This window comes from Coregonus clupeaformis, chromosome 17 (genome assembly GCF_020615455.1).
Source record: "Coregonus clupeaformis isolate EN_2021a chromosome 17, ASM2061545v1, whole genome shotgun sequence".
NCBI lineage: Eukaryota > Metazoa > Chordata > Actinopteri > Salmoniformes > Salmonidae > Coregonus > Coregonus clupeaformis.
This window is the reverse complement of record NC_059208.1, coordinates 4575250-4600517: the sequence shown is the minus strand read 5'-3', so window position 1 is coordinate 4600517 and position 25268 is coordinate 4575250. Positions and strand designations below refer to the sequence as shown.

Here is a 25268-nt window from a genome sequence, read left to right as displayed (position 1 = left end):
AAGACAGTGAATGTTCCTCAGTTTTGACTTAAATCTGTTTGAAAATCTATGGCAAGATTTAAAAACGACAGAACTTGAAGAATTTTGAAAATAATAATGGAGCAAATATTGTACAATCCAGGTGTGGAAAGCTCTTAGAGACTTACCCAGAAAGCCTCACATCTGTAATCGCATGTTATTCTAACATGTATTGACATAGGGGTGTGAATACCTATGTAAATGAGATATTTCTGTATTACATTTTTCAAAAACAAAATGTCACTTTGTCATAATGGGGTATTGTGTGTAGATGGGTAAAATAATACCAAATTAATCCATTTTGAATTCAGGCTGTAACACAAACAAATGTGGAATAAGTCAAGGGGTATGGATACATTCTGAAAGCACTGTATTTCAAATTATGTACCTATAGGGTGATATTTTGGCAGCTATAGCATACTGTCAGTCGACCTTTACATTTTACTCATCATTCATTTATATGTATTCCGTCTCTGAAGAATACTGACAGTTTTACATTGTCATTGTGGCATTGGCTTAGGAAACCAACCAACAGGGTTGATAAATCATATTTGACTACATAAAGATGTTCCTCCAGCAGCAGAATGTGCACTTCATTTATTACCCACAGACGTGTGTTGTTCAACTCTAGTCCTGGAGATCAACGGGATGTGCAGCCCTTTGTTGAAGACCAATAATAACAAACCTTATTTAACTCATCAAGGGCTTGATCAGTTGCGTTAGAGCTGGGCTAGAACAAACACCTACACATCCTGGGTCTCAAAGGGCCAGGATTGAAGACCACTTACACACAAATGTTGTCTCTGAATCTAGTAGCTCTGTAGCAGCAGCACTTCATCCCACATGCTGCCACACCAAGAAAAAAAAAAGCTATGCATTTTGAGAGATATCATTTTCCTACAGGGTGATACGGTTTGGGCTTGGAATTGAAAGCAAACGCAATGCCCTACATTTCTATCAACAATGGATAGTGTAAGTCTAAACGTATAACACTTAACTCAACTACTGATGCAGATGGCTTTTGTTAAACAAAATACCCTTACTAAACTGAAGGATTCTTATTCCACGCATCTTTGAATGAACACATAACTGCAACATTTCTATTCCGACAACCTGTTCCGTGTTCTACAGTAGTTTAGTCCAGATGGGACTGTAATAGCCAATCATGGTTCCTGGATCCAACCAAGCCAGACATGTGGGGGATAAATCAGTATTCCCAGTTTCCATGACAACTGTACTGTATGCCTATGATTATTCTCCTTTTAACTGCAGGCAGCACAAAAGGAGATTTTTACTTGAAGAGGAGGAAAATATAGAGAGAAATGGAGAGAGTGAGAAGAGAGAGAGAGGCCAAAGCGATGGTAGCGTTAAAAAAAAACTGAAAGTGTTACTATTTAACAGACTTCAGCCTGGTTATTACCATGGTTACCATCAGGAGGGAGATGGAATTTGACCGTGGTAATGTTGCAGTATCATTTTATTACCCCCCCCAACCACTATAATAATAATAATATGCCATTTAGCAGACGCTTTTATCCAAAGCGACTTACAGTCATGCGTGCATACATTTTTGTGTATGGGTGGTCCCGGGGATCGAACCCACTACCTTGGCGTTACAAGCGCCGTGCTCTACCAGCTGAGCTACAGAGGACCACATCTTATTATAATTCCTTTATTTTAAACACACACACACGATGCCCATTATCATATCAAGGTTTATCTGTGCTCATCTCCTGGACTATTCAAAGTGCCTGATACGTAATTGTTACTAAAACAAGACTGCACTGGCTAGTTTGTAAGCTCAATGGGACAAAAAGACACTTGTCAGCGGATGTCAAGACAAAAAAAACTCACATTCGATTTGGGCATTACCCTGTTTCATCAAAACTGGTTACCAGGAATTTCTAAAACAAGTATCAAATTATTCAGGGTAAAAGTATAAAAGCATTCATGCATTACGAGAGACCGCATGTTTGAACTGATGTACAGTTCAGGTTTGATTTGTATGAATTTCGTACAATCTATAGTTTCATCGTTGCGCTGCGACTGCAAGAGCGCCAATTGTACCACAGAAGTTTTGTAAGTGAATACTTTCTAAAGGCACAGTATATATATATATATATATATATATACAGTGGGGAGAACAAGTATTTGATACACTGCCGATTTTGCAGGTTTCCCTACTTACAAAGCATGTAGAGGTCTGTAATTTTTATCATAGGTACATAAGTACATTTTTATCATAGGTACATAGGTAAACTGTGAGAGACGGAATCTAAAACAAAAATCCAGAAAATCGCATTGTATGATTTTTAAGTAATTAATTTGCATTTTATTGCATGACATACAGTGGGGAAAAAAAGTATTTAGTCAGCCACCAATTGTGCAAGTTCTCCCACTTAAAAAGATGAGAGAGGCCTGTAATTTTCATCATAGGTACACGTCAACTATGACAGACAAATTGAGAAAACAAATTCCAGAAAATCACATTGTAGGATTTTTAATGAATTTATTTGCAAATTATGGTGGAAAATAAGTATTTGGTCACCTACAAACAAGCAATATTTCTGGCTCTCACAGACCTGTAACTTCTTCTTTAAGAGGCTCTTCTGTCCTCCACTTGTTACCTGTATTAATGGCACCTGTTTGAACTTGTTATCAGTATAAAAGACACCTGTCCACAACCTCAAACAGTCACACTCCAAACTCCACTATGGCCAAGACCAAAGAGCTGTCAAAGGACACCAGAAACAAAATTGTAGACCTGCACCAGGCTGGGAAGACTGAATCTGCAATAGGTAAGCAGTTTGGTTTGAAGAAATCAACTGTGGGAGCAAATATTAGGAAATGGAAGACATACAAGACCACTGATAATCTCCCTCGATCTGGGGCTCCACGCAAGTTCTCACCCCGTGGGGTCAAAATGATCACAAGAACGGTGAGCAAAAATCCCAGAACCACACGGGGGGACCTAGTGAATGACCTGCAGAGAGCTGGGACCAAAGTAACAAAGCCTACCATCAGTAACACACTACGCCGCCAGTGACTCAAATCATGCAGTGCCAGACGTGTCCCCCTGCTTAAGCCAGTACATGTCCAGGCCCGTCTGAAGTTTGCTAGAGTGCATTTGGATGATCCAGAAGAGGATTGGGAGAATGTCATATGAAACGAAAATAGAACTGTTTGGTAAAAACTCTACTTGTCGTGTTTGGAGGACAAAGAATGCTGAGTTGCATCCAAAGAACACCATACCTACTGTGAAGCATGGGGGTGGAAACATCATGCTTTGGGGCTGTTTTTCTGCAAAGGGACCAGGATGACTGATTTGTGTAAAGGAAAGAATGAATGGGGCCATGTATCGTGAGATTTTGAGTGAAAACCTCCTTCCATCAGCAAGGGCATTGAAGATGAAACGTTGCTGGGTCTTTCAGCATGACAATGATCCCAAACACACCGCCCAGGCAACGAAGGAGTGGCTTCGTAAGAAGCATTTCAAGGTCCTGGAGTGGCCTAGCCAGTCTCCAGATCTCAACCCCATAGAAAATCTTTGGAGGGAGTTGAAAGTCTGTGTTGCCCAGCGACAGCCCCAAAACATCACTGCTCTAGAGGAGATCTGCATGGAGGAATGGGCCAAAATACCAGCAACAGTGTATGAAAACCTTGTGAAGACATACAGAAAACATTTGACCTGTGTCATTGCCAACAAAGGGTATATAACAAAGTATTGAGAAACTTTTGTTATTGACCAAATACTTATTTTCCACCATAATTTGCAAATAAATTCATAAAAAATCCTACAATGTGATTTTCTGGAATTTTTTTTCTCATTTTGTCTGTCATAGTTGACGTGTACCTATGATGAAATGTACAGGCCTCTCTCATCTTTTTAAGTGGGAGAATTTGCACAATTGGTGGCTGACTAAATACTTTTTTGCCCCACTGTAAGTATTACATCAGAAAAGCAGAACTTAATATTTGGTACAGAAAGCTTTGTTTGCAATTACAGAGATCATACGTTTACTGTAGGTCTTGACCAGGTTTGCACACACTGCAGCAGGGAGTTTGGCCCACTCCTCCATACCTTATCCAGATCCTTCAGGTTTCGGGGCTTATGCTGGGCAATACGGACTTTCAGCTCCCTCCAAAGATTTTCTATTGGGTTCAGGTCTGGAGACTGGCTAGGCCACTCCAGGACCTTGAGATACTTTTTATGGAGCCACTCCTTAGTTGCTCTGGCTGTGTGTTTCGGGTCGTTGTCATGCTGGAAGACCCAGCCACGACCCATCTTCTATGCTCTTACTGAGGGAAGGAGGTTGTTGGCCAAAATCTTGCGATACATGGCCCATCCATCCTCCCCTCAATACGGTGCAGTCGTCCTGTCCCCTTTGCAGAAAAGCATCCCCAAAGAATGATGTTTCCACCTCCATGCATCACGGTTGGGATGGTGTTCTTGGGGTTGTACTCATCCTTCTTCTTCCTCCAAATACGGCGAGTGGAGTTTAGACCAAAAAGCTCTATTTTTGTCTCATCAGACCACATGACCTTCTCCCATTCCTCCTCTGGATCATCCAGATGGTCATTGGCAAACTTCAGACGGGCCTGGACATGCGCTGGCTTGAGCAGGGGGACCTCGCGTGCGCTGCAGGATTTTAATCCATGACGGCGTAGTGTGTTACTAATGGTTTTCTTTGAGACTGTGGTCCCAGCTCTCTTCAGGTCATTGACAAGGTCCTGATGTGTCGTTCTGGGCTGATCCCTCACCTTCCTCATGATCATTGATGCCCCACGAGGTGAGATCTTGCATGGAGCCCCAGACCGAGGGGGATTGACTGTCATCTTGAACTTCTTCCATTTTCTAATAATTGCGCCAATAGTTGTTGCCTTCTCACCAAGCTGCTTGCCTATTGTCCTGTAGCCCATCCCAGCCTTGTGCAGGTCTACAATTCTATCCCTGATGTCCTTACACAGTTCTCTGGTCTTGGCCATTGTGGAGAGGTTGGAGTCTGTTTGATTGAGTGTGTGGACAGGTGTCTTTTATACAGGTAACGAGTTCAAACAGGTGCAGTTAATACAGGTAATGAGTGGAGAACAGGAGGGCTTCTTAAAGAAAAACTAACAGGTCTGTGAGAGCCGGAATTCTTACTGGTTGGTAGGTGATCAAATACTTATGTCATGCAATAAAATGCAAATTAATTACTTAAAAATCATACAATGTGATTTTCTGGATTTCTGTTTTAGATTCCTTCTCTCACAGTTGAAGTGTACCTATGATAAAAATTAAAGACCTCTACATGCTTTGTAAGTAGGAAAACCTGCAAAATCATAGGTACAAGTTAGTGTATCAAATAGTGTATCAAATACTTGTTCTCCCCACTGTATATATATATATATATATATATATATATATATATATATATATATATTACGGTCAAATGTTTTAGAACACCTACTCATTCAAGGGTTTTTCTTTGTTTTTACTATTTTCTACATTGTAGAATAATAGGGAAGACATCAAAACTATGAAATAACACATGTGGAATCATGTAGTAACCAAAAAAGTGTTAAAACAGACTATTCAAATGCCCACCCTTTGCCTTGATGACAGCTTTGCACACTCTTGGCATTCTCTCAACCAGCTTCACTTGGAATGCTTTTCCAACAGTCTTGAAGGAGTTCCCACATATGCTGAGCACTTGTTGGCTGCTTTTCCTTCACTCTGCGGTCCGACTCATCCCAAACCATCTCAATTTGGTTGAGGTCGGGAGATTGTGGAGGCCAGGTCATCTGATGCAGCACTCCATCACTCTCCTTCTTGGTAAAATAGACCTTACACAGCCTGGAGTTGTGTTGGGTCATTGTTCTGTTGAAAAACAAATGATAGACCCACTAAGCCCAAACCAGATGGGATGGCGTATTGGTGCAGAATGCTGTGGTAGCCATGCTGGTTAAGTGTGAATTCTAAATAAATCACAGACAGAGTCACCAGCAAAGCACCCCCACACCATAACACCTCCTCCTCCATGCAACACATTGGTTGGGAACCAAAAATCTCTAATTTGGACTCCAGACCAAAGGACAAATTTCCACTGGTCTAATGTCCATTGCTCATGTTTCTTGGTCTCTTCTTCTTATTGGTGTCCTTTAGTAGTGGTTTCTTTGCAGCAATTCGAACATGAAGCCCTGATTGACACAGTCAACTCTGAACAGTTGATGTTGAGATGTGTCTGTTACTGGAACTCTGTGAAGCATTTATTTGGGCTGCAATTTCTGAGGCTGGTAACTCTAATGAACTTATCCTCTGCAGCAGAGGAAACTCTGGGTCTTCCATTCCTGTGGCGGACCTCATGAGAGCCAGTTTCATCATAGCGCTTGATGGTTTTTGCGACTGCACTTGAAGAACATTTTTAAGTTCTTGACATTTTCCGTATTGACTGACCTTCATGTCTTAAAGTAATGATGGATTGTCGTTTCTCTTTGCTTATTTTAGCTGTTCTTGCCATAATATGGACTTGGTCTTTTACCAAATAGGGCTATCTTCTGTATAACCCCCCCCACCTTGTCACAACACAACTGATTGGCTCAAACGCATTAAGAAGGAAAGAAATTCCACAAATTAACTTTTAAGAAGGCACACCTGTTAATTGAAATGCATTCCAGGTGACTACTTCATGAAGCTGTTTGAGAGAATGCCAAGAGTGTGCAAAGCTGTTATCAAGGCAAAGGATGGCTTTTTGAAGAATCTCAAATATAATATATATTTTGATTTGTTTAACACTTTTTTGGTTACTACATGATTTCATATGTGTTATTTTATAGTTTACAATGTAGAAAATAGTAAAAATAGAGAAAAACCCTTGAATGAGTAGGTGTTCAAAAACGTTTGACCGGTAGTGTGTGTGTATATATATATATATATATATATATATATATATATATATATATATATATATATATATATATATATATATATATATATATATATATAGTGCATTCAGAAAGTATTCACACCCCTTTACTTTTTCCATATTCTGTTATGTTACAGCCTTATTCTAAAATTGATTAAATAAATAAAGATCCTCATCAATCTACACACAATACCCCATACTGACAAAGCGATAACAGGTTTTTAGACATTTTATGCAAATGTCTAAATAAAAACCCCTGGGAAATATCTCATTTACATAAGTATTCAGACCCTTTACCCAGTACTTTGTTGGAGCACCTTTGGCAGCGATTACAGCCTCAAGTCTTCTTGGGTATGACGCTACAATCTTGGCACACCTGTATTTGGGGAGTTTCTCCAATTCTTCTCTGCAGATCCTCTCAAGCTCTGTCAGGTTGGATGGGGAGCGTCGCTAGGGTTCAAGTCCGGGCTCTGGCTGGGCCACTCAAGGACATTCAGAGACTTGTCCCAAAGCCACTCCTGCGTTGTCTTGGCTGTGTGCTTAGGGTCGTTGTCCTGTGGGAAGGTGAACCTTCTCCCCAGTCAGAGGTCCTGAGTACTCTGGAGTAGGTTTTCATCAAGGATCTCTCTGTGCTTTGCTCCGTTCATCTTTCCCTCAATCCTGACTAGTCCCCCAGTCCCTGCCGCTGAAAAACATCCCCACAGCATGATGCGGCCACCACCATGCTTCAGCGTAGAGATGGTGCCAGGTTTCCTCCAGATGTGGCGCTTGGCATTCAGAGAGTTCAATCATGGTTTCATCTGCCCAGAGAATCTTGTTTCTCATGGTCTGAGAGTCCTTTAGGTGCCTTTTGGCATACTCCAAGCGGGCTGTCGTGCCTTTGACTGAGGAATGGCTTCCGTCTGGCCACTCTACCATAAAGGCCTGATTGGTGGAGTGCTGCAGAGATGGTTGTCCTTCTGAAAGGTTCTCCCATCTCCACAGAGGAACTCTGGAGCTCTGACAGAGTGACCATTGGGTTCTTGGTCACCTCCCTGACCAAGGCCCTTCTCCACCAATTGCTCAGTTTGGCCGGGCAGCCAGCTCTAGGAAGTGTCTTGGTGGTTCCAAACTTCTTCCATTTAAGAATGATGGAGGCCACTGTGCTCTTGGGATCTTCAATGCTGCAGACATTTTTTGGCACCCTTCCCCAGATCTGTGCCTCGACACAATCCTGTCTCGGAGCTCTACAGACATTTCCTTCGACATCATGACATGCTTTTTGCTCTGACATGCTCTGTCAACTGTGGGACCTTATATAAACAGGTATGTGCCTTTCCAAATCATGTCCAATCAAATGAATTGACCACAGATGGACTCCAATTGTTGAAACATCTCAAGGATGATGAATGGAAACAGGATGTACCTGAGCACAATTTCGAGTCTCATAGCAAAAGGTCTGAATACTTATGAAAATAAGATGTTTCTGTTTTTTATTTCTAATAAATTTGCAAACATTTCTAAAAACCAGTTTTCGCTTTGTCATTATGAGGTATTGTGTGTGAATTGATGAGGAAATACATTAATTTAATCCATTTTAGAATAAGGCTGTAAAGTTTTTTTGTTGTTGAAAAAGTCAAGGGGTCTGAATACTTTCCGAATGCACTGTATATATAAGATATTTCTGTAATTATTTTAAATGAATTTGCAAAATTTTTTAAAAACATTTCTTCACTTTGTCATTATGGGGTAGTGTGTGTAGATGGGTGAGAAAAAAAAGCTATATATATACAAACTCTCCCTGACCTTTGTGGTTGAATCTGGGTTTGAAATGTACTGCTCGACTGAGTTACCATACAGATAAGTGTATGTGTGGGGCACAGAGATGATGTAGTCATTCAAAATCATGTTAAACACTTTTATTGCACAGAGAGTGAGTCCATGCAACTTATTATGTGACTTGTTAAGCAAATGTATACTTATTTATTACAAAGGGGTTGAATACTTATTGACTCAAGACATTTCAGCTTTTCATTTTTAATTAATAAAAACACAATTTAAACATAATTCCACTTTGACATTATGGGGTATTGTGAGTAGGCCAGTGACAAAAAATCTAAATTTAATCCGCTTGAAATTCAGACGGTAACACAACAAATTGTGGAAAAAGTCAAGAGGTGTAAATACTTTCTGAAGGCACTATATATATACAGAGATGTGTCTGTGACTTGAACTCTGTGAAGCATTTATTTAGGCTGCAATTTCTGAGCGCTTGATGGTTTTTGCGACTGCACTCCAAGAAACTTTCAAAGTTCTTGACATTTTCCATATTGACTGACCTTCATGTCTTAAAGTAATGATGGACTGTCATTTCTCTTTGCTTATTTGAGCTGTTCTTGCCATAATATGGACTTGGTCTTTTACCAAATCTTCTGTATACCACCCCTACCTTGTCACAACACAACTGATTGGCTCAAATGCATAAAGAAGGAAATATATTCCACAAATTAACTTGTAAGAAGGCACACCTGTTAATTGAAATGCATTCCAGGTGACTACCTCATGAAGCTGGTTGAGAGAATGACAAGAGTGTGCAAAGCATCAAGGAAAAGGGTGGCTACTTTGAAGAATCTCAAATATAAAATATACAATGTAAAAAATAGTAAAAAATTAAGAAAAACCATTGAATGAGTAGGTGCGTCCAAACTTTTGACTGGTAGTGTACAGTGAGGGGAAAAAAGTATTTGATCCCCTGCTGATTATGTATGTTTGCCCACTGACAAATAAATGATCAGTCTATAATTTTAATGATAGGTTTATTTGAACAGTGAGAGACAGAATAACAACAACAAAATCCAGAAAAACCCATGTCAAAAATGTTATAAATTGATTTGCATTTTAATGAGGGAAATAAGTATTTGACCCCTCTCAATCAGAAAGATTTCTGGCTCCCAGGTGTCTTTTATACAGGTGAGAACTTGGTGAGAAGGTGACAACAGTTGGTGCGATTATTCACAAATGGAAGAAACACAAAAGAACTGTCAATCTCCCTCGGCCTGGGGCTTCATGCAAGATCTCACCTCGTGGAGTTGCAATGATCATGACAACGGTGAGGAATTAGCCCAGAACTACACGGGAGGATGTTGTCAATGATCTCAAGGCAGCTGGGACCATAGTCACCAAGAAAACAATTGGTAACACACTACGCCGTGAAGGACTGAAATCCTGCAGTGCCCGCAAGGTCCCCCTGCTCAAGAAAGCACATATACAGGCCCGTCTGAAGTTTGCCAATGAACATCTGAATGATTCAGAGGAGAACTGGGTGAAAGTGTTGTGGTCAGATGAGACCAAAATCGAGGTCTTTGGCATCAACTCAACTCGCCGTGTTTGGAGGAGGAGGAATGCTGCCTATGACCCCAAGAACAGCATCCCCACCGTCAAACATGGAGGTGGAAACATTATGCTTTGGGGGTGTTTTTCTGCTAAGGGGACAGGACAACTTCACCGCATCAAAGGGACGATGGACGGGGCCATGTACCGTCAAATCTTGGGTGAGAACCTCCATCCCTCAGCCAGGGCATTGAAAAAGGGTCGTGGATGGGTATTCCAGCATGACAATGACCCAAAACACACGGCCAAGGCAACAAAGGAGTGGCTCAAGAAGAAGCACATTAAGGTGCTGGAGTGGCCTAGCCAGTCTCCAGACCTTAATCCCATAGAAAATCTGTGTAGGGAGCTGAAGGTTCGAGTTGCCAAACGTCAGCCTCGAAACCTTAATGACTTAGAGAAGATCTGTAAAGAGGAGTGGGACAAAATCCCTCCTGAGATGTGTGCAAACCTGGTGGCCAACTACAAGAAACGTCTGACCTCTGTGTTTGCCAACAAGGGTTTTGCCACCAAGTACTAAGTCATGTTTTGCAGAGGGGTCAAATACTTATTTCCCTCAATAGAATGCAAATCAATTTATAAATTTTTTTTGTTGTTATTCTGTCTCTCGCTGTTCAAATAAACCTACCATTAAAATTATAGACTGATCATTTCTTTGTCTGTGGGCAAACGTACAAAATCAGCAGGGGATCAAATAATTTGTATGTGTGTGTGTGTGTTTGCGTGTGCATGTTAATAAGTAGGAGATGCAGGCATCTGTATGGTTGAGTGGTTGCATTTCCTTACACCTTTGTTATTAGAGCCAAGAAGGTTGAGGGTTAAATCCCTGCATCTGCCTTTCTCGTCTCCTCCTGTCCTGTCTCCCCCTCTGTTTCTATGCTGTCTAAATGAAGTGTTAGAAATATGAAAAGAGGGTGGAATTCCATTGTCCTTGAAGAAAATAACATAGAGATACAAGCAAGTAATTTGTCTATAGGGCTACTATGCCTACAGTCATAATGACATACCAGCATTTTGCTTCCATTTCATAGCAGGATCAGGGGACCAAATGTTCAAAGGCCTGAATCAACAACTTCAAATAATAACTAAACTCTTAAATTTATATTGAATGGGTGGTTATGGTTTCATCCAGTATATACCTGCATCAAGATGTCATGGGAAAGAGCTCATATTTCGGTTATCTGGTCAGATAACCAGATTATAACATCATAATGCAAAATATACACTTTTCACTCCATCACCAACTGCTAAGCTCCATTTAAGGCAGAACTGAATGTCCTCCTACTGGGCACTGACCTGTCCAATGCTTAGTTTGTTGTTGGTGAATGCCAATTCATTGTGAAATCAGCAAAACTGTGAACCAAATAATTGCGTTGTGGTTTTAATTTGGGTAAAAATTAGGCACACTGTAGTCACATTGGAATAACATGCATGGTCGTGGTTCCCATGTCACGTCTTAGTTTGTTTACTTGGGACTCTGGATACAGATCGTGTTAGGTAATTTCAGAAGCTGTGTTTTTAACAAAAAACATTTAGCTGACTGTCACGCCCTAACTCTGAGGACTCTTATTTGTTGAGTCAGGGTGTGATTTTCCTTGTTGTGTATGTTCCTATGTGTTATTTTCTAGGTTTGGATCTAGTATGTATAGATCTATGTTGGCCTGTGTGGTTCCCAATCAGAGGCAGCTGTTGCTCGTTGTCTCTGATTGGGGACCATACTTAGGTAGCCTATTGGCACTAGTGGGTTGTGGGATCTTGTTCCGTGTAAGGTATGATGTTTGTGTGCTACCTTGGACTTCACGTTTCGTTTGTTGTTTTGTCGTGTGTTTATTCGTTTAAATAAACATGTATGCTTATCACGCTGCGCCTTGGTCCGTCCCGTCTATAAACGAACGTGACAGAAGATCCCACCAAACGAGGACCAAGCAGCGTGCCCAGAAGAGCGTATAGCAATGTCACAGGTGGGCAAATGGTGGTCATGGGAGGAGATATTCGCGGGGAAAGGTCCATGGGCGAAGGTAAATGCCCAGGCAGGAGAGGAACGACGGCAACACGGAAGCCGGCCGAGGAGGAGGCCCGAGAAGCAGCCCCAATAAACATTTTTGGGGGGTCTAAAGGGGTGGTCGGGGAGCGATAGAGAAGAGCCCCGACCACTGCACCCGGTTGGGTTTCGGATTGGGTCCCTACGACCTTGGGAAGAGGAGTGGGAACAGTACTACACTGAGGAGTCGGAGGATGACGACGACGACGAGTGTCTGTTCCCTAACTCGTGGGGGCTCCCGGAGGAGTCCTCACGGGAAGAGGAGTGCCGACGACGGAGACCCGAAAGGCAACCCCAAGAACATTTTGGGAGGGGGCACACGGTGTGGACGACGAGGCAGCAGGAGGCAGCGACAGCGCGGATCTGCAGGTTAGGAGAGGAGGCCACCAGGTTACGGGGGCTATTGGTTCAGAGGGAGCACGAGTTATTAGGTCAGAGGGAGGCGCTACAGGAGGCTATAAGGGAGAAGGAGAGTGTAGAGGGACGGCGAAAGGAGCTGGTTAGGCAGCAGAAGGAGCGGGGGTTTATAAAGGAACCCAGTCCCGCTCCTTTTACCAAGCAAGTGGTGCGTGTCGCCAGTCCGGTCCGGCCCGTTCCTGCTCCCCGCACTAAGCCAGTGGTGCGTGTTCCCAGTACGGCCCGACCCGTTCCTGCTTCCCGCACTAAGCCAGTGGTGTGTGTTCCCAGTACGGTTCGGTCCGTTCCTGCTCCTCGCATCAAGCCAGTGGTGCGCGTCGCCAGCCCGGTCCGGCCTATTCCTGCTCCCCGCACCAAGCCAGTGGTGCGCATCGCCAGCCCGGTCCGGCCTGTTCCTGCTCCCCGCACCAAGCCAGTGGTGCGCGTCGCCGGCCCGGCCTGTTCCTGCCCCTCGCACCAAGCCAGTGGTGCGCGTCGCCAGCCCGGCCCGGCCTGTTCCTGCCCCTCGCACCAAGCCAGTGGTGCGCGTCGCCAGCCCGGTCCGGCCTGTTCCTGTCCCTCGCACCAAGCCAGTGGTGCGCGTCGCCAGCCCGGTCCGGCCTGTTCCTGTCCCTCGCACCAAGCCAGTGGTGCGCGTCGCCAGCCCGGTCCGGCCTGTTCCTGTCCCTCGCACCAAGCCAGTGGTGCGCGTCGCCAGCCCGGTCTGGCCTGTTCCTGCTCCTCGCACCAAGGCAGTGGTGCGCGTCGCCAGCCCGGCCCGGCCTGTTCCTGTCCCTCGCACCAAGCCAGTGGTGCGCGTCGCCAGCCCGGTCCGGCCTGTTCCTGTCCCTCGCACCAAGCCAGTGGTGCGCGTCGCCAGCCCGGTCCGGCCTGTTCCTGTCCCTCGCACCAAGCCAGTGGTGCGCGTCGCCAGCCCGGTCTGGCCTGTTCCTGCTCCTCGCACCAAGGCAGTGGTGCGCGTCGCCAGCCCAGCCCGGCCTGTTCCTGCTCCCCGCACCAGGCCAGTGGTGCGCGTCGCCAGCCCGGCCCGTCCTGTTCCTGCCCCTCGCACCAAGCCAGTGATGCGCGTCGCCAGCCCGGCCCGGCCTGTTCCTGCTCCCCGCACCAGGCCAGTGGTGCGCGTCGCCAGTCCAGTACGTCCCGTTCCTGCTCCCCGCACCAAGCCAGTGGTGCGCGTCGTCAGCCCGGTCCGGCCCGTTCCTACTCCCCGCACCAGGCCAGTGGTGCGTGTGTCCAGTCCGGCACGGCCCGTGCCTTATTCCACCAGTGCCTGGTCCGGCACCGGTCAGCTGCTCCACTCCGGAGCCAGAGCAATCCGCTCCACCGGGGTCCAGTCCAGCTCTGGTCAGCGGCTCCACTCCGGAGCCAGAGCAATCCGCTCCACCGGGGTCCAGTCCAGCTCCGGTCAGCGGATCCACTCCGGAGCCAGAGCAGTCCGCTCCACCGGTGCCTGATCCAGCTCCGGTCAGCGGCTCCACTCCGGAGCCAGAGCAATCCGCTCCACCGGTGCCTGATCCAGCTCCGGTCAGCGGCTCCACTCCGGACCCAGAGCAGTTCACTCCACCGTCGTCGGGTCCAGCTCCAGTCAGCGGTTCCAGTCCAGACCCAGACATCAGCCCCTCTCCAGGTTCGGGGTCTCCCACACCAGGGTCCAGACAGGGCTTGGTACTTCGTGGGAAGAAGGAGAGGGGAAGCAGCGCGCCGAGGTCCAGACCAGACCAGGGGCGCAACAGGGAGGTGGAGAGTAAGTGGTGGTCACGCCCTGAGCCGGATCCGCCTCCGAGGCGGAATGCCCACCCGGCCCCTACCCTGTTATGTTTATGTTGTGCGGTCGGAGTCCGCACCTTTGGGGGGGGGGGGGTACTGTCACGCCCTGACTCTGAGGACTCTTATTTGTTGAGTCAGGGTGTGATTTTCCTTGTTGTGTATGTTCCTATGTGTTATTTTCTAGGTTTGGATCTAGTATGTATAGATCTATGTTGGCCTGTGTGGTTCCCAATCAGAGGCAGCTGTTGCTCGTTGTCTCTGATTGGGGACCATACTTAGGTAGCCTATTGGCACTAGTGGGTTGTGGGATCTTGTTCTGTGTAAGGTATGTTGTTTGTGTGCTACCTTGGACGTCACGTCACGTCACGTCACGTCACGTTTCGTTTGTTGTTTTGTCGGGTGTTTATTCGTTTAAATAAACATGTATGCTTATCACGCTGCGCCTTGGTCCGTCCCGTCTATAAACGAACGTGACACTGACAGCCAAATGCATTTAATATACATAGAATAATAGGACAATTAAAGGTGAATAATTTGTGAACCAATTTGTGAACCACTAATAAAGTAGCCAGCATTAATTGTTGATATGGAAAAAGTACTTATTCCCTCCATCAGTAATTATATGATTACATATTGCAGTCCCACTGTGAAACCCACTTCAAAATACTGTTGAATTAGAAAAAGTGTTAATGATCATAATTGTACATTACCACCATCAGCCAATTCCATGGGGCACTAGAGACAAATCTGAAAACCTTTTTACAAATATCTCTAATTAAGAATATACAAATGTACCAGGGTCATTCCTTGAAATGAGTGCCTTTTGCATCCCTTTGATATTTTAAGTAGAAATTGTGCACCAATATCGAATTTTAAAAGCCTGTATAAATCAATGAAGTGCCCTTTAATATAGACCATATGGATAATTCAATAAATCAGATTAGCTAAAGTGCAAAAATTTAGCATTTTGAAATGTCCCTCCATGCACCCTCTGTGACTTCCAGGAAGATTTAACCCGCTTAACCCTGACATTTCTCAAAGTTCACCATCATTGTAAAGCCCTAGTTATTTTGTTGCTTTGACAAAGTAATTTCTGAAGATTATTATTTATTTCATGTGATTAGTGATTAATTTACATCTGTCCCTCATTTTAAGGTCAACCCTGTTACGTGAACTGAACCCTCATTTTAATATGGTGAAACTATTCCTTTTGAAATATTTGTTTCCAAAGACACATTGAACATCTAATAGGTAAATAATAGTGTAAAAGCAGGTGAGCTGGTTGTACTATTTTTGGCAATTTTCTGGTGTATTGTGGTGGAAAACTGAATGGGTCAAGCATAACATGTCAACCATGTTACCCATAGATAGACAGCATAGATAGACAGGCTAGAAATTTTTTCACAATAAAACATTTGTTTAAGCTTGCATTCAACTGCCCCTCTCTGTTGCACACAACAAGCTTCTATTTGTCCTGTCACAAGGGGATTTATGGCTGATTTAAGATGAAATTGTCAACCCTGTTACTTTATTTGGCACTTAATAGGCACTTACTATAGTGATTTTTTTATTTAACCTCTTGAGATGGTAAACATGTTTTTTATTAAGCTGAACATGTGCTCTTTTATGACAGAATGTTAAAATGAGATGAAATCATTTTTCTTCTTCACCAAGTTCACATCTCAAAAGGCACTGAATTGGTGCAACGACCCACCAACTAATGTACAGGTAACAAAGTGTTAACAAATGTATCAACAAAGCCAATAGATATATTCTTAGAGACACAATCATAGGTACTTAATTCTGTTTATGAAAATCATTAAATGATTGTTATCCATACGCATGTCTTCATCTCTGTATATTAGTATGGTATACATGCCAGCCATCAGGGAACGCCGCCCCCTTAGCTTGTTTCATGGTGCCATTTGAATACAAATAGAACCAATTTGTGAACCAGTAGTATAATAAAAAATACTTCTAATATTTTGAAGCTGACAAATACCAATACGGTCAAAGACTACATTACTTGGCCTTAAACTGCAAGTGGGCACTTCTTATTTACTGTATTTAAGGTGTGACCATGAATGTGTGCTACTGAGGGTTTATAACATATCATTTGATTTCATTGACACATAAAAAGGCACAGAGAAGGAGTGCAAATAAGAAGGGTAACCAACAGTATACTTTCATAGTGGTGTATTTAAATAGACTCCAACAAATACTATGGCTTGGGAACTGCAAGGATGCATTTACCAAACCAGAGCTTGCAGATATCCAGAAAAATAAAAAACAATTTTTTTGAATTGGCGCTATTGAACTGCAATGCACTTACATGGTTTGCACTTTGTAATCCAGTACAAATCTTTTCGGTATGGGTTCTACATACCTATCTCGGGGTGTTGATGTCTCCCCTCCACCGGCACACTGACTGTCCTTCGGAGCAGCTTGGTGCGCTCACTGCGCTGAGAGCCTGAGCGACGCTCATGCATCAGTAAAGGGTGAACCTACGGTAGGAACAGGGGGTCAGAGAGGTCAAGGTCAGGCTGAATACCCATCTCTTCAGATTGTACCTTGGTCACTCCACGCCTGACCATCGCTCCTCCTAGCACTTCCCCTACATACTGTATAAATCACTTGTGTTGGGCACTAAAGCCTCACTTTGTTTATCTGTTGTCCTGTAATAAAAAAGTGATTGCACAGGATCTTAAACTATGGATAATTTAATTTATGCTAAATGATCATATCAAACCAGAGCATATACTGTATAAGAAAACGTTAGTTGTGTAACACAGCTACATTATTTTTTTATTTTTTTATGTCAATTTCACTGGTGTAAATGTTTCAGAGTTACCTTCATATGACTTGATATGTGTATTTAACATAATAAAGCAAAGAACTGAAAACCTCCCCTACTGAAATCCAGACCTTTGAGAGTTGAATGTCTCAAGAACCAGGGGCATTTTCCACCCACACTTAAAGTAAAGGCTAGCACAACACATTCCCAATGTGGTTTACAGAGGTGAGAGGTGAAATTGCTTTTGAACACGCAAAGCCTTACCCAGAAGCACTTTGTCTCTATGTGAAACAAATAGTTAACAAAGTGAATAGAAGGTTGGCATTAAAGCTACATTCTGGTATTTAATAAAACAATAAACTGCCACTTGTATTGGTATACAGCTGAGGGATGGGGATAGGAAAGTGTAACCCCTCTCAAATTCTTAAACAGCACAGACTCTTGAGAGTCTGTGACATCCACATTATCATTTTACACATTTAGAAAATATACATTGTTTGTTTATATTTTTGTTGCTTGTAAACAAACCTTATTTGGGTTATTATATAGAAAGGAGGTTGTGCTAAGCTCATGATGCATGTATAAGTTATATTCTTTAGGAATCAATGGGTAAATAAATATCCATTCATTTAAATGACAATTTAAATGACCATTGAACAGCTTTCCAAATCCCAGACCATAGCTTTAATGTTTGTATTGTATTTAATGTTTTTTGTATTGTATTTAATGTTTTGTATTGTATTACATTGTATTGCTAACCATCAGTCTTATGTCATTTCCAATTGTGAAATCGTGAGAGCGGAGGCAACTCAAGTCACTTTAACAACTATGTACACTTCAGAGATGCAAATATCTCTTTAATATCAGTCCTGTTGACCTTGTCTCTAATTTATCATATACTTTAGGTTACTGTGACTTCCAAAACCATGTCGCACATACTGTATTAAGTGTCATATTATTTCATTTGTGAGCCGTTCTTATGTCCCATATGCTCTCTGTAAACGCTAGCTTTGTTGATCCTCTAACTCGTTGAAATAGTAATTAAAATTAATTAAAATATTCCATCCCACATATTGCATTGAGTTCATTTTACTATATATAGTTGTTTGACATCATGAAATACCACAGAGAGAAAAGTAGATGGCTCAGCACGACCTCAATGAACTTGGAGAGCTACTGTACATTATATTTAGTGGGTTCTGCTGTTAGCTGGGGCAAAGAGCCCTTGGCTAGGGGACAGTGAAAGGACAAGCGTGTGTGGTCCGAAATAGCTTCTCCCACAATTATTTTCCCAGACAGGTGACGTGAGCCAGCACTGGTAACTGCATCACCAGAAAGTGCTGAAGTTTAGAGCAAGAGAAATGACATTGGCATTGTGATACTGTGCCATAGTAAATAGCAGAAAACACAAAAACTGGAGCTCAGGTAACGTTAGCAATGACAAATTGACATCCCAACTGACTTAAGATCTATTAAGTTGAATCTAAGTTGAATAGCTTTTTTCCTTTATTCAGAGGTACAGTATTGCACATATTTTTTTTATGCACTACCCCAGTACGTGCAGTGAGTAAAACACATATTGGGGATGTTTTGTATGACTATAATTAATAATGAACTATAATAAATGCTTGTACACTATGTTCTCAGATCAATAGATGAATTTCATCCCCCATCCCATCCAGATACACACTAAAGGAAAAGGTTACATAAGTAGAGGAATTCCTCTCATTTTCGTAGAAAACCCTAACCCTCAAACAATTTACATGAACCACCTGTGTATGATTACAATCATATCAGGTTCAATTTACAATAAAAAAGTGTCTCCCTGACACTTTTTGGAGGACTAGGGGGTCTTTGCAAGAGTACCTGCCATATCAAATTAATAAGTGCAACGATTATTTTGGTATACCTCATTGTATTGTTGAATAATGTCTCTCTCCAGTGGCTAGTTTTGGGACATCAGCTCTCACATGTGGGCTGCTCTGTTATTGAAGTGATGTATCAAGCTGCATCTACCCAGAGTGGAAATGTATTTATCTTTTCAATTAGTTACTTTTTAAATTAATGACATTATTCCATAAATCTGCTCACTTCCACATTCCTACTTGGAACTAATAAAACACTGGTACATTGCATTGAATCATCAATGCGTTAGCTTGTACTAATTTCCAGCATCAGTCCATATATGGGCTGTAAAATAGGAGTATTCAAGTGGGGGAAAGAAAAAAAAGAAAAAAAAGAAAACAAAATGGTATCATACAATAACATGCTTGCTGTTCTTTACACTAGCTATTCCTTAAATCTGCTCACACCCACTTGATGAGACACCTCTTATTAACTAAATAATTCAATAACCCCCACTTGGACCTAATGGAATCATATAGAACTTAATAGAAACATAATTGAATAATTAAACAGCGCTAGGGATATGATGTGGATGTACATCTCTATGGCTGCTGATAAAAACCTAGGTAGCCTGGTGTACGGACTCTCTAGTAGTGTTATAAAGTTTAAGCACATCAACTTTAATAGGGTTTGGCCCTGAAAGTTCAGTAACAGAATAAAGTAGGGCCTAGCCTGGATACTCAAATGATCTAAACGGTACCTTTATTGGTTAGGGACAACACTCCAATCCAAACAGGGGTTAGGTGTGTTAACCTAGTGCACCCTACCGATATACAGTGCATTCGGAAAGTATTCAGACCATTTTACTTTTTCCACATTGTTACGTTACAGCCTTATTTTAAAATTGATTAAATAGCTTTTTTCCTCATCAATCTACACACTATACCCCATAATGATGAAGCAAAAACAGGTTTTTAGAAATGTTTGCAAATGTATTACAAACAGAAAACGGAAATATCACATTTACATAAGTATTCAGACCCTTTACTCAGTACTTTGTCAAATCACCTTTGGCAGCGTTTACAGCCTCGAGTCTTCTTGGGTATGACGCTACAAGCTTGGCACACCTGTATTTGGGGAGTTTCTCCCATTCTTCTCTGCAGATCCTCTCAAGCTCTGTCAGGTTGGATGGGGAGCGTTGCTGCACAGCTATTTTCAGGTCTCTCCAGAGATGTTAGATCGGGTTCAAGTCCGGACTCAAGGACATTCAGAGACTTGTCCCGAAGCCAGTCCTGTGTTGTCTTGGCTGTGTGCTTAGGGTCGTTGTCCTGTTGGAAGGTAAACCTTCGCCCCAGACTGAGGTCCTGAGTGCTCTCGAGTAAGCTTTCCTCAAGGATCTCTCTGTACTTTACTCCATTCATCTTTCCCTCAGTCCTGACTAGTCTCCCAGTCCCTGCCGCTGAAAAACATCCCCACAGCATGATGCTGCCACCACCATGCTTCACCATAGGGATGGTGCCAGGTTTCCTCCAGACGTGACACTTGGCATTCAGGCCAAAGAGTTCAATCTTGGTTTAATCAGACCAGAGAATCTTGTTTCTCATGGTCTGAGAGTCCTTTAGGTGCCTTTTGGCAAACTCCAAGTGGGATGTCATGTGTCTTTTACTGAGGCACGGTCTGGCCACTCTACCATAAAGGCCTGATTGGTGGAGTGCTGCAGAGATGGTTGTCCTTCTGGAAGGTTCTCCCATCTCCACAGAGGAACTCTGGAGCTCTGTCATAGTGACCATCGGGTTCTTGGTCACCTCCCTGACCAAGGCCCTTGTCCCCCGATTGCTAAGTTTGGCCAGGCGACCAGCTCTAGGAAGAGTCTTGGTGGTTGAAAACTTTTTCCATTTAAGAATGATGGAGGCCACTGTGTTCTTGGGTACCTTCAATGCTGCAGAAATGTTTAGTTTCCCTTCCCCAGATCTGTGCCTCGACACAATCCTGTCTCGGAGCTCTATGGACAATTCCTTCAACCTCATGGCTTGGGTTTTGCTCTGACATGCACTGTCAACTAGGGGACCTTATATAGACAGGTGTGTATCTTTCCAAATCACGTCCAATCAATTGAATTTTCCACAGGTGGACTCCAATCAAGTTGTAGAAACATCTCAAGGGTGATCAATGAAAACAGGATGCACCTGAGCACAATTTCGAGTCTCATAGCAAAGTGTCTGAATACTTACGTAAATAAGGTATTTCTGTTTTTTATTTTTAATACATTTGCAAACATTTCTAAAATCCTGTTTTCACTTTGTCATTATGGGGTATTGTGTGTAGATTGATGAGGAAAAACATTTATTTAATCAATTTTAGAATAAGGCTGTAACGTAACAAAATGTGGAAAAAGTCAAGGGGTCTGAATACTTTCCGAATGCACTGTACCTGAAGGTAAATACATCAAAGATCAATGTGGACTCTCAACCCATCAGGTGGACTCTAGTCAATCAAATACATTCACCGACCAATTAAGAGCTAGGGAGAAATGAAAATCAGCAGGACTGTGGTTGTCTGCCATGTCCTGCATGTGCTTGTCTCTGGTGAACAAGATGGAGGTATTCATCCTACCTCCTCCTGGTCAAACATGTAGCGCTGACTGCCGGTTCTCATCGAGTGACGTAGGTTCCAACCGGGGGGATCATAAGCCAGGCCATTGGAAGGGGTCTGGGGCCGCGAGGACAACGGGGAGGCACACCTTCCATCTTTGAATGAAATAAAAGGAATTAGTTCATTAACTTTTTAAAAATAAAAATACAAAAAACAGCACAACAGCTAGGATCAATAGGACAATTGACAGTGGCAGAGTGGCAGTGGCAGAAAAAAAACAAAAACATTTTCCTCCAGGAGGTAGCAGCAGAGCTTCCATTTTTTACTTGTTATAAATATAGTTGGCAATCAGGTCTACTGATTGTCCTAAAAATAAAAATGATCTGTCCTCAATTCAGAAACTTCCATGAGATAGAAAGACAGTTGTGTCTTTTGACAAAGAAAGAGAGAGACAGAGACTGGCTCCTGACCCTGTGGGCTGTTCTGGCTCGGACAAGGATTACTTATAATATATAATCTTCTATATAATAAGTTGCTTGTTTACTGGCAAGTTGCCGATACAGACAGCTAATCCTCTTTCACGATTAGTTGTCTTTCTCAGTGGATGAAAACAAACAATTTAACACCACCTCGCATCCCTGCACCATTTATTTTGGGGGATTATGATAAAGTAAGGAAGTAGCATTCTTCAAATACCACAGATAAATACTTTTTAAAAAGGTTGAATAGTGCACCTTTAACGTTACCCAATAAGCCTATATGCACCACAGCAGTGTGGTACTAGCGACACATCACATGGGCATACAGTATGCCCAAATCTAGGAGGCAGGGATGCACAACAAAAACTACAACATGAACATTAATAGAACGGACATACCCTTGCGTATTGTATTTGGCAATATAGCAAACCTAATGATGTTTATGGAAAAGTATGTGACATTTCAATTCTGTGTTAATTCTCGATTGGTGCAGTGACAATGATAAATATATAATAGAGAACCATTTCTGTAATTTGCCCATTCATTGTGCTGGGAGGATAGCCAAGCAACACAATACTTGGAGGTATGGTGATTTCCATTCCCAGTTCAACAAGAATGCAATACTGTATATACAATTAAACTGTGTGTCATATTTTGTGCACTGTTAAAGTTGCACATCCAGAAATAGAGAAAGAGTGCACAGGAAGCTAAAATTCTGCTCTGGTGATGTCACTTCCGCAATGCCCACTCCCTCACTCTCTCTCACTCACACACACACGCACGCACGCCCCCAGCCCATCGCCATGGCAACTGAGAAAAGAATAGACCGTAAGGGACTGGTGGAGGGACAGATGATCTGCAAAGTATAGAGCGAGAGATTCCAAGCAGGATGAAGAGAGAAATGGAAAGAGGAAAATGGGTTTGAGAGAGGATAGGACTAGCGTTCCACAGGAGAGGAAGAGAAGAGAACATTTGATAGAACTAGCTACCTAAAGGGGAAATGGAGGTTTGTGAACCATTGACACCATAGTGGAAAAGGTTGAACAGAGAGATAGAAGGGGGAGGAGAGCACTATTTTTTAAGAGAAGCCCACACTTTGTCTCCATGGCAACCCTGATACATGTGAACGAGTGACTAGTCTCCTCCCTCTCTTGTCCTCTATAGTCTTTAAATGTACAATATCACATGCAGTATGTAGGAGGCCCTGCAGATCCCAAAAGTAGAAAGTAGATATTCCACCACTGTAGCTTTGTGTGGGCTTGTGATAACCTTGACCACTACACACAGGAAACATTGGTCTGCTTCATAGTCACAATCATATTTTTTCCTTATGGCTCACCCCTCCCCCTCTCTCTTTACCCATCTGTCCCTATTTCCTTCCCTTTCCTCCCCTTCACTCCCTGTATTTCACTCTCTCCCACTCTATGAATTTTTCTAAGCTAACATATAGAATTGTTTTTAAATGGTCATACCAAGGATCATTTAGCTATTTGAGTTTGAATTTTAAGACCCCTTAAGGTATCAAAAAAATATCTAAAAATATTATTTGATAAAACATTGAATTTGGCATTACTGCTAACAGATTCACTACATGGAACAACAGATAGTCCCCCAAAAAATCCAAAGGAAGTTCTGTTCTGAAGTGTCTGTCCTATATCTGAGAGATATAAGAAACATCAGGAGATATTTAAATTTTTTTAATATCTTTTTTTTATTTTTTATATGTATTTATCCCCTGATTTTAGGCACTAAACTATCTCCATATATACTTCCATACATTTTTTAAACTGGTACTGGGACCTTCAGACGAGGCTTGTGAGGCTTGTGGGCATCCTTGCGCAAAACGGAGAACACCATCCTGTTTGTGAGAGTCTCATCTTTCAATGGAGTGGTCATGATAGTTTAGGCCAAACCGTTCGGACGCTACAGATGTTTTCATGAGATTACCGATTTTTGGGATGTTTGGCCTAAACTTTGACAAACACTGCTCTAGCTCTGCCACCTTTCACCACAGATGCGGAAGGGCAATATTGGTGGATTGATGGGGATTTTTTAATTATGTTAATTATATTTCTGCAGAGCCTCGGAAATTGTAGGCTAAGGAACAATTATGTTGTGCAATGTTGTTACTGTAGTAGCTTCAGCATTGTTTATAGAGTAACTTAATGTAAAGTGTTATCAGGAATTAAGATTCCTTCACACTTTTGAATGCATGTATCTCTATGTCGTGTCTGTCCCCACAGGTATACCTATGCCGCCTAGTGGATTGACCCATTTCAGCACCATGCCGCTGTCCTTAAGTGCTACCCAGTGTCTAGGGAGTTCAAACCATTTCAGCACCACAGCGCTGTCCGCACTGCTCCCACAGACTCACACCCACACCTGAGAACAATTTATCTAATTCACATCACGACCATGCTAACGCTAACGGGGTATGAAGTAGAAGTGCTCCATTGAAGTCATCAATGGAAAATCATGCCAAAACAGATCAACCGATCAAGGCTGGAATTCAATCAAACCCGCCATTGCAATATGTATTCATGTGTTTGTTTACAAACTTCACCACTTCACCCCATGCACACACACTTCGTATTCTGAACAATGATAGCATACCTGTGAGGGGAGTCTACCTGGTAATAGTTTTAGGTCTTTATAGTCACCAAGACCAATGGCCAGGCCACATGAATCAGGTTTTATTGGGCAGCATGGGGAACCACAGCACTTAATTGTGTTCACTTAGTTGTTAATGAGTTGAGGGAGTTTAAATCAGAAGGTTATCTGCAGCTAAGTGTAGACTTTCGTCAATACATTAGCCTCAAAAGACCTACGTACATCTGATTACAGGCATTGCTCTACTACATGACTGCTTTGCAGAGGTGGGACAGAGTACTGTTTAACAGTAGCGATCTGATATACTCACAAAAGGTTATAAGAAAGTGGCCAGATTTGCAACAGGAAAGAGCTTGTGTAAAACAATACAAGGCCACGACAAAAGCCACTGCACACAATGGACTACTGTGGACAATTTTGTATTTTATTTAACC

At 42.6% G+C, this 25268-nt stretch overlaps 1 protein-coding gene across 4 annotated transcripts in view; it reads right to left on the bottom strand.

The window, feature by feature from the left end:
* The window catches only part of LOC121585983 (ras/Rap GTPase-activating protein SynGAP), a 94928-nt gene that overhangs the window by 45595 nt on the left and 24065 nt on the right, over positions 1 to 25268 (bottom strand). For all 4 annotated transcript variants that reach the window (XM_041902363.2, XM_041902365.2, XM_041902364.2 and 1 more), the window contains exons 2-3: positions 21767 to 21900; positions 16901 to 17018 (exon numbers count right to left, since the gene is read on the bottom strand). In XM_041902363.2, the coding sequence (XP_041758297.1) occupies positions 16901 to 17018; positions 21767 to 21900 (252 nt within the window). The remainder of the gene's footprint in view (positions 1 to 16900; positions 17019 to 21766; positions 21901 to 25268) is intronic.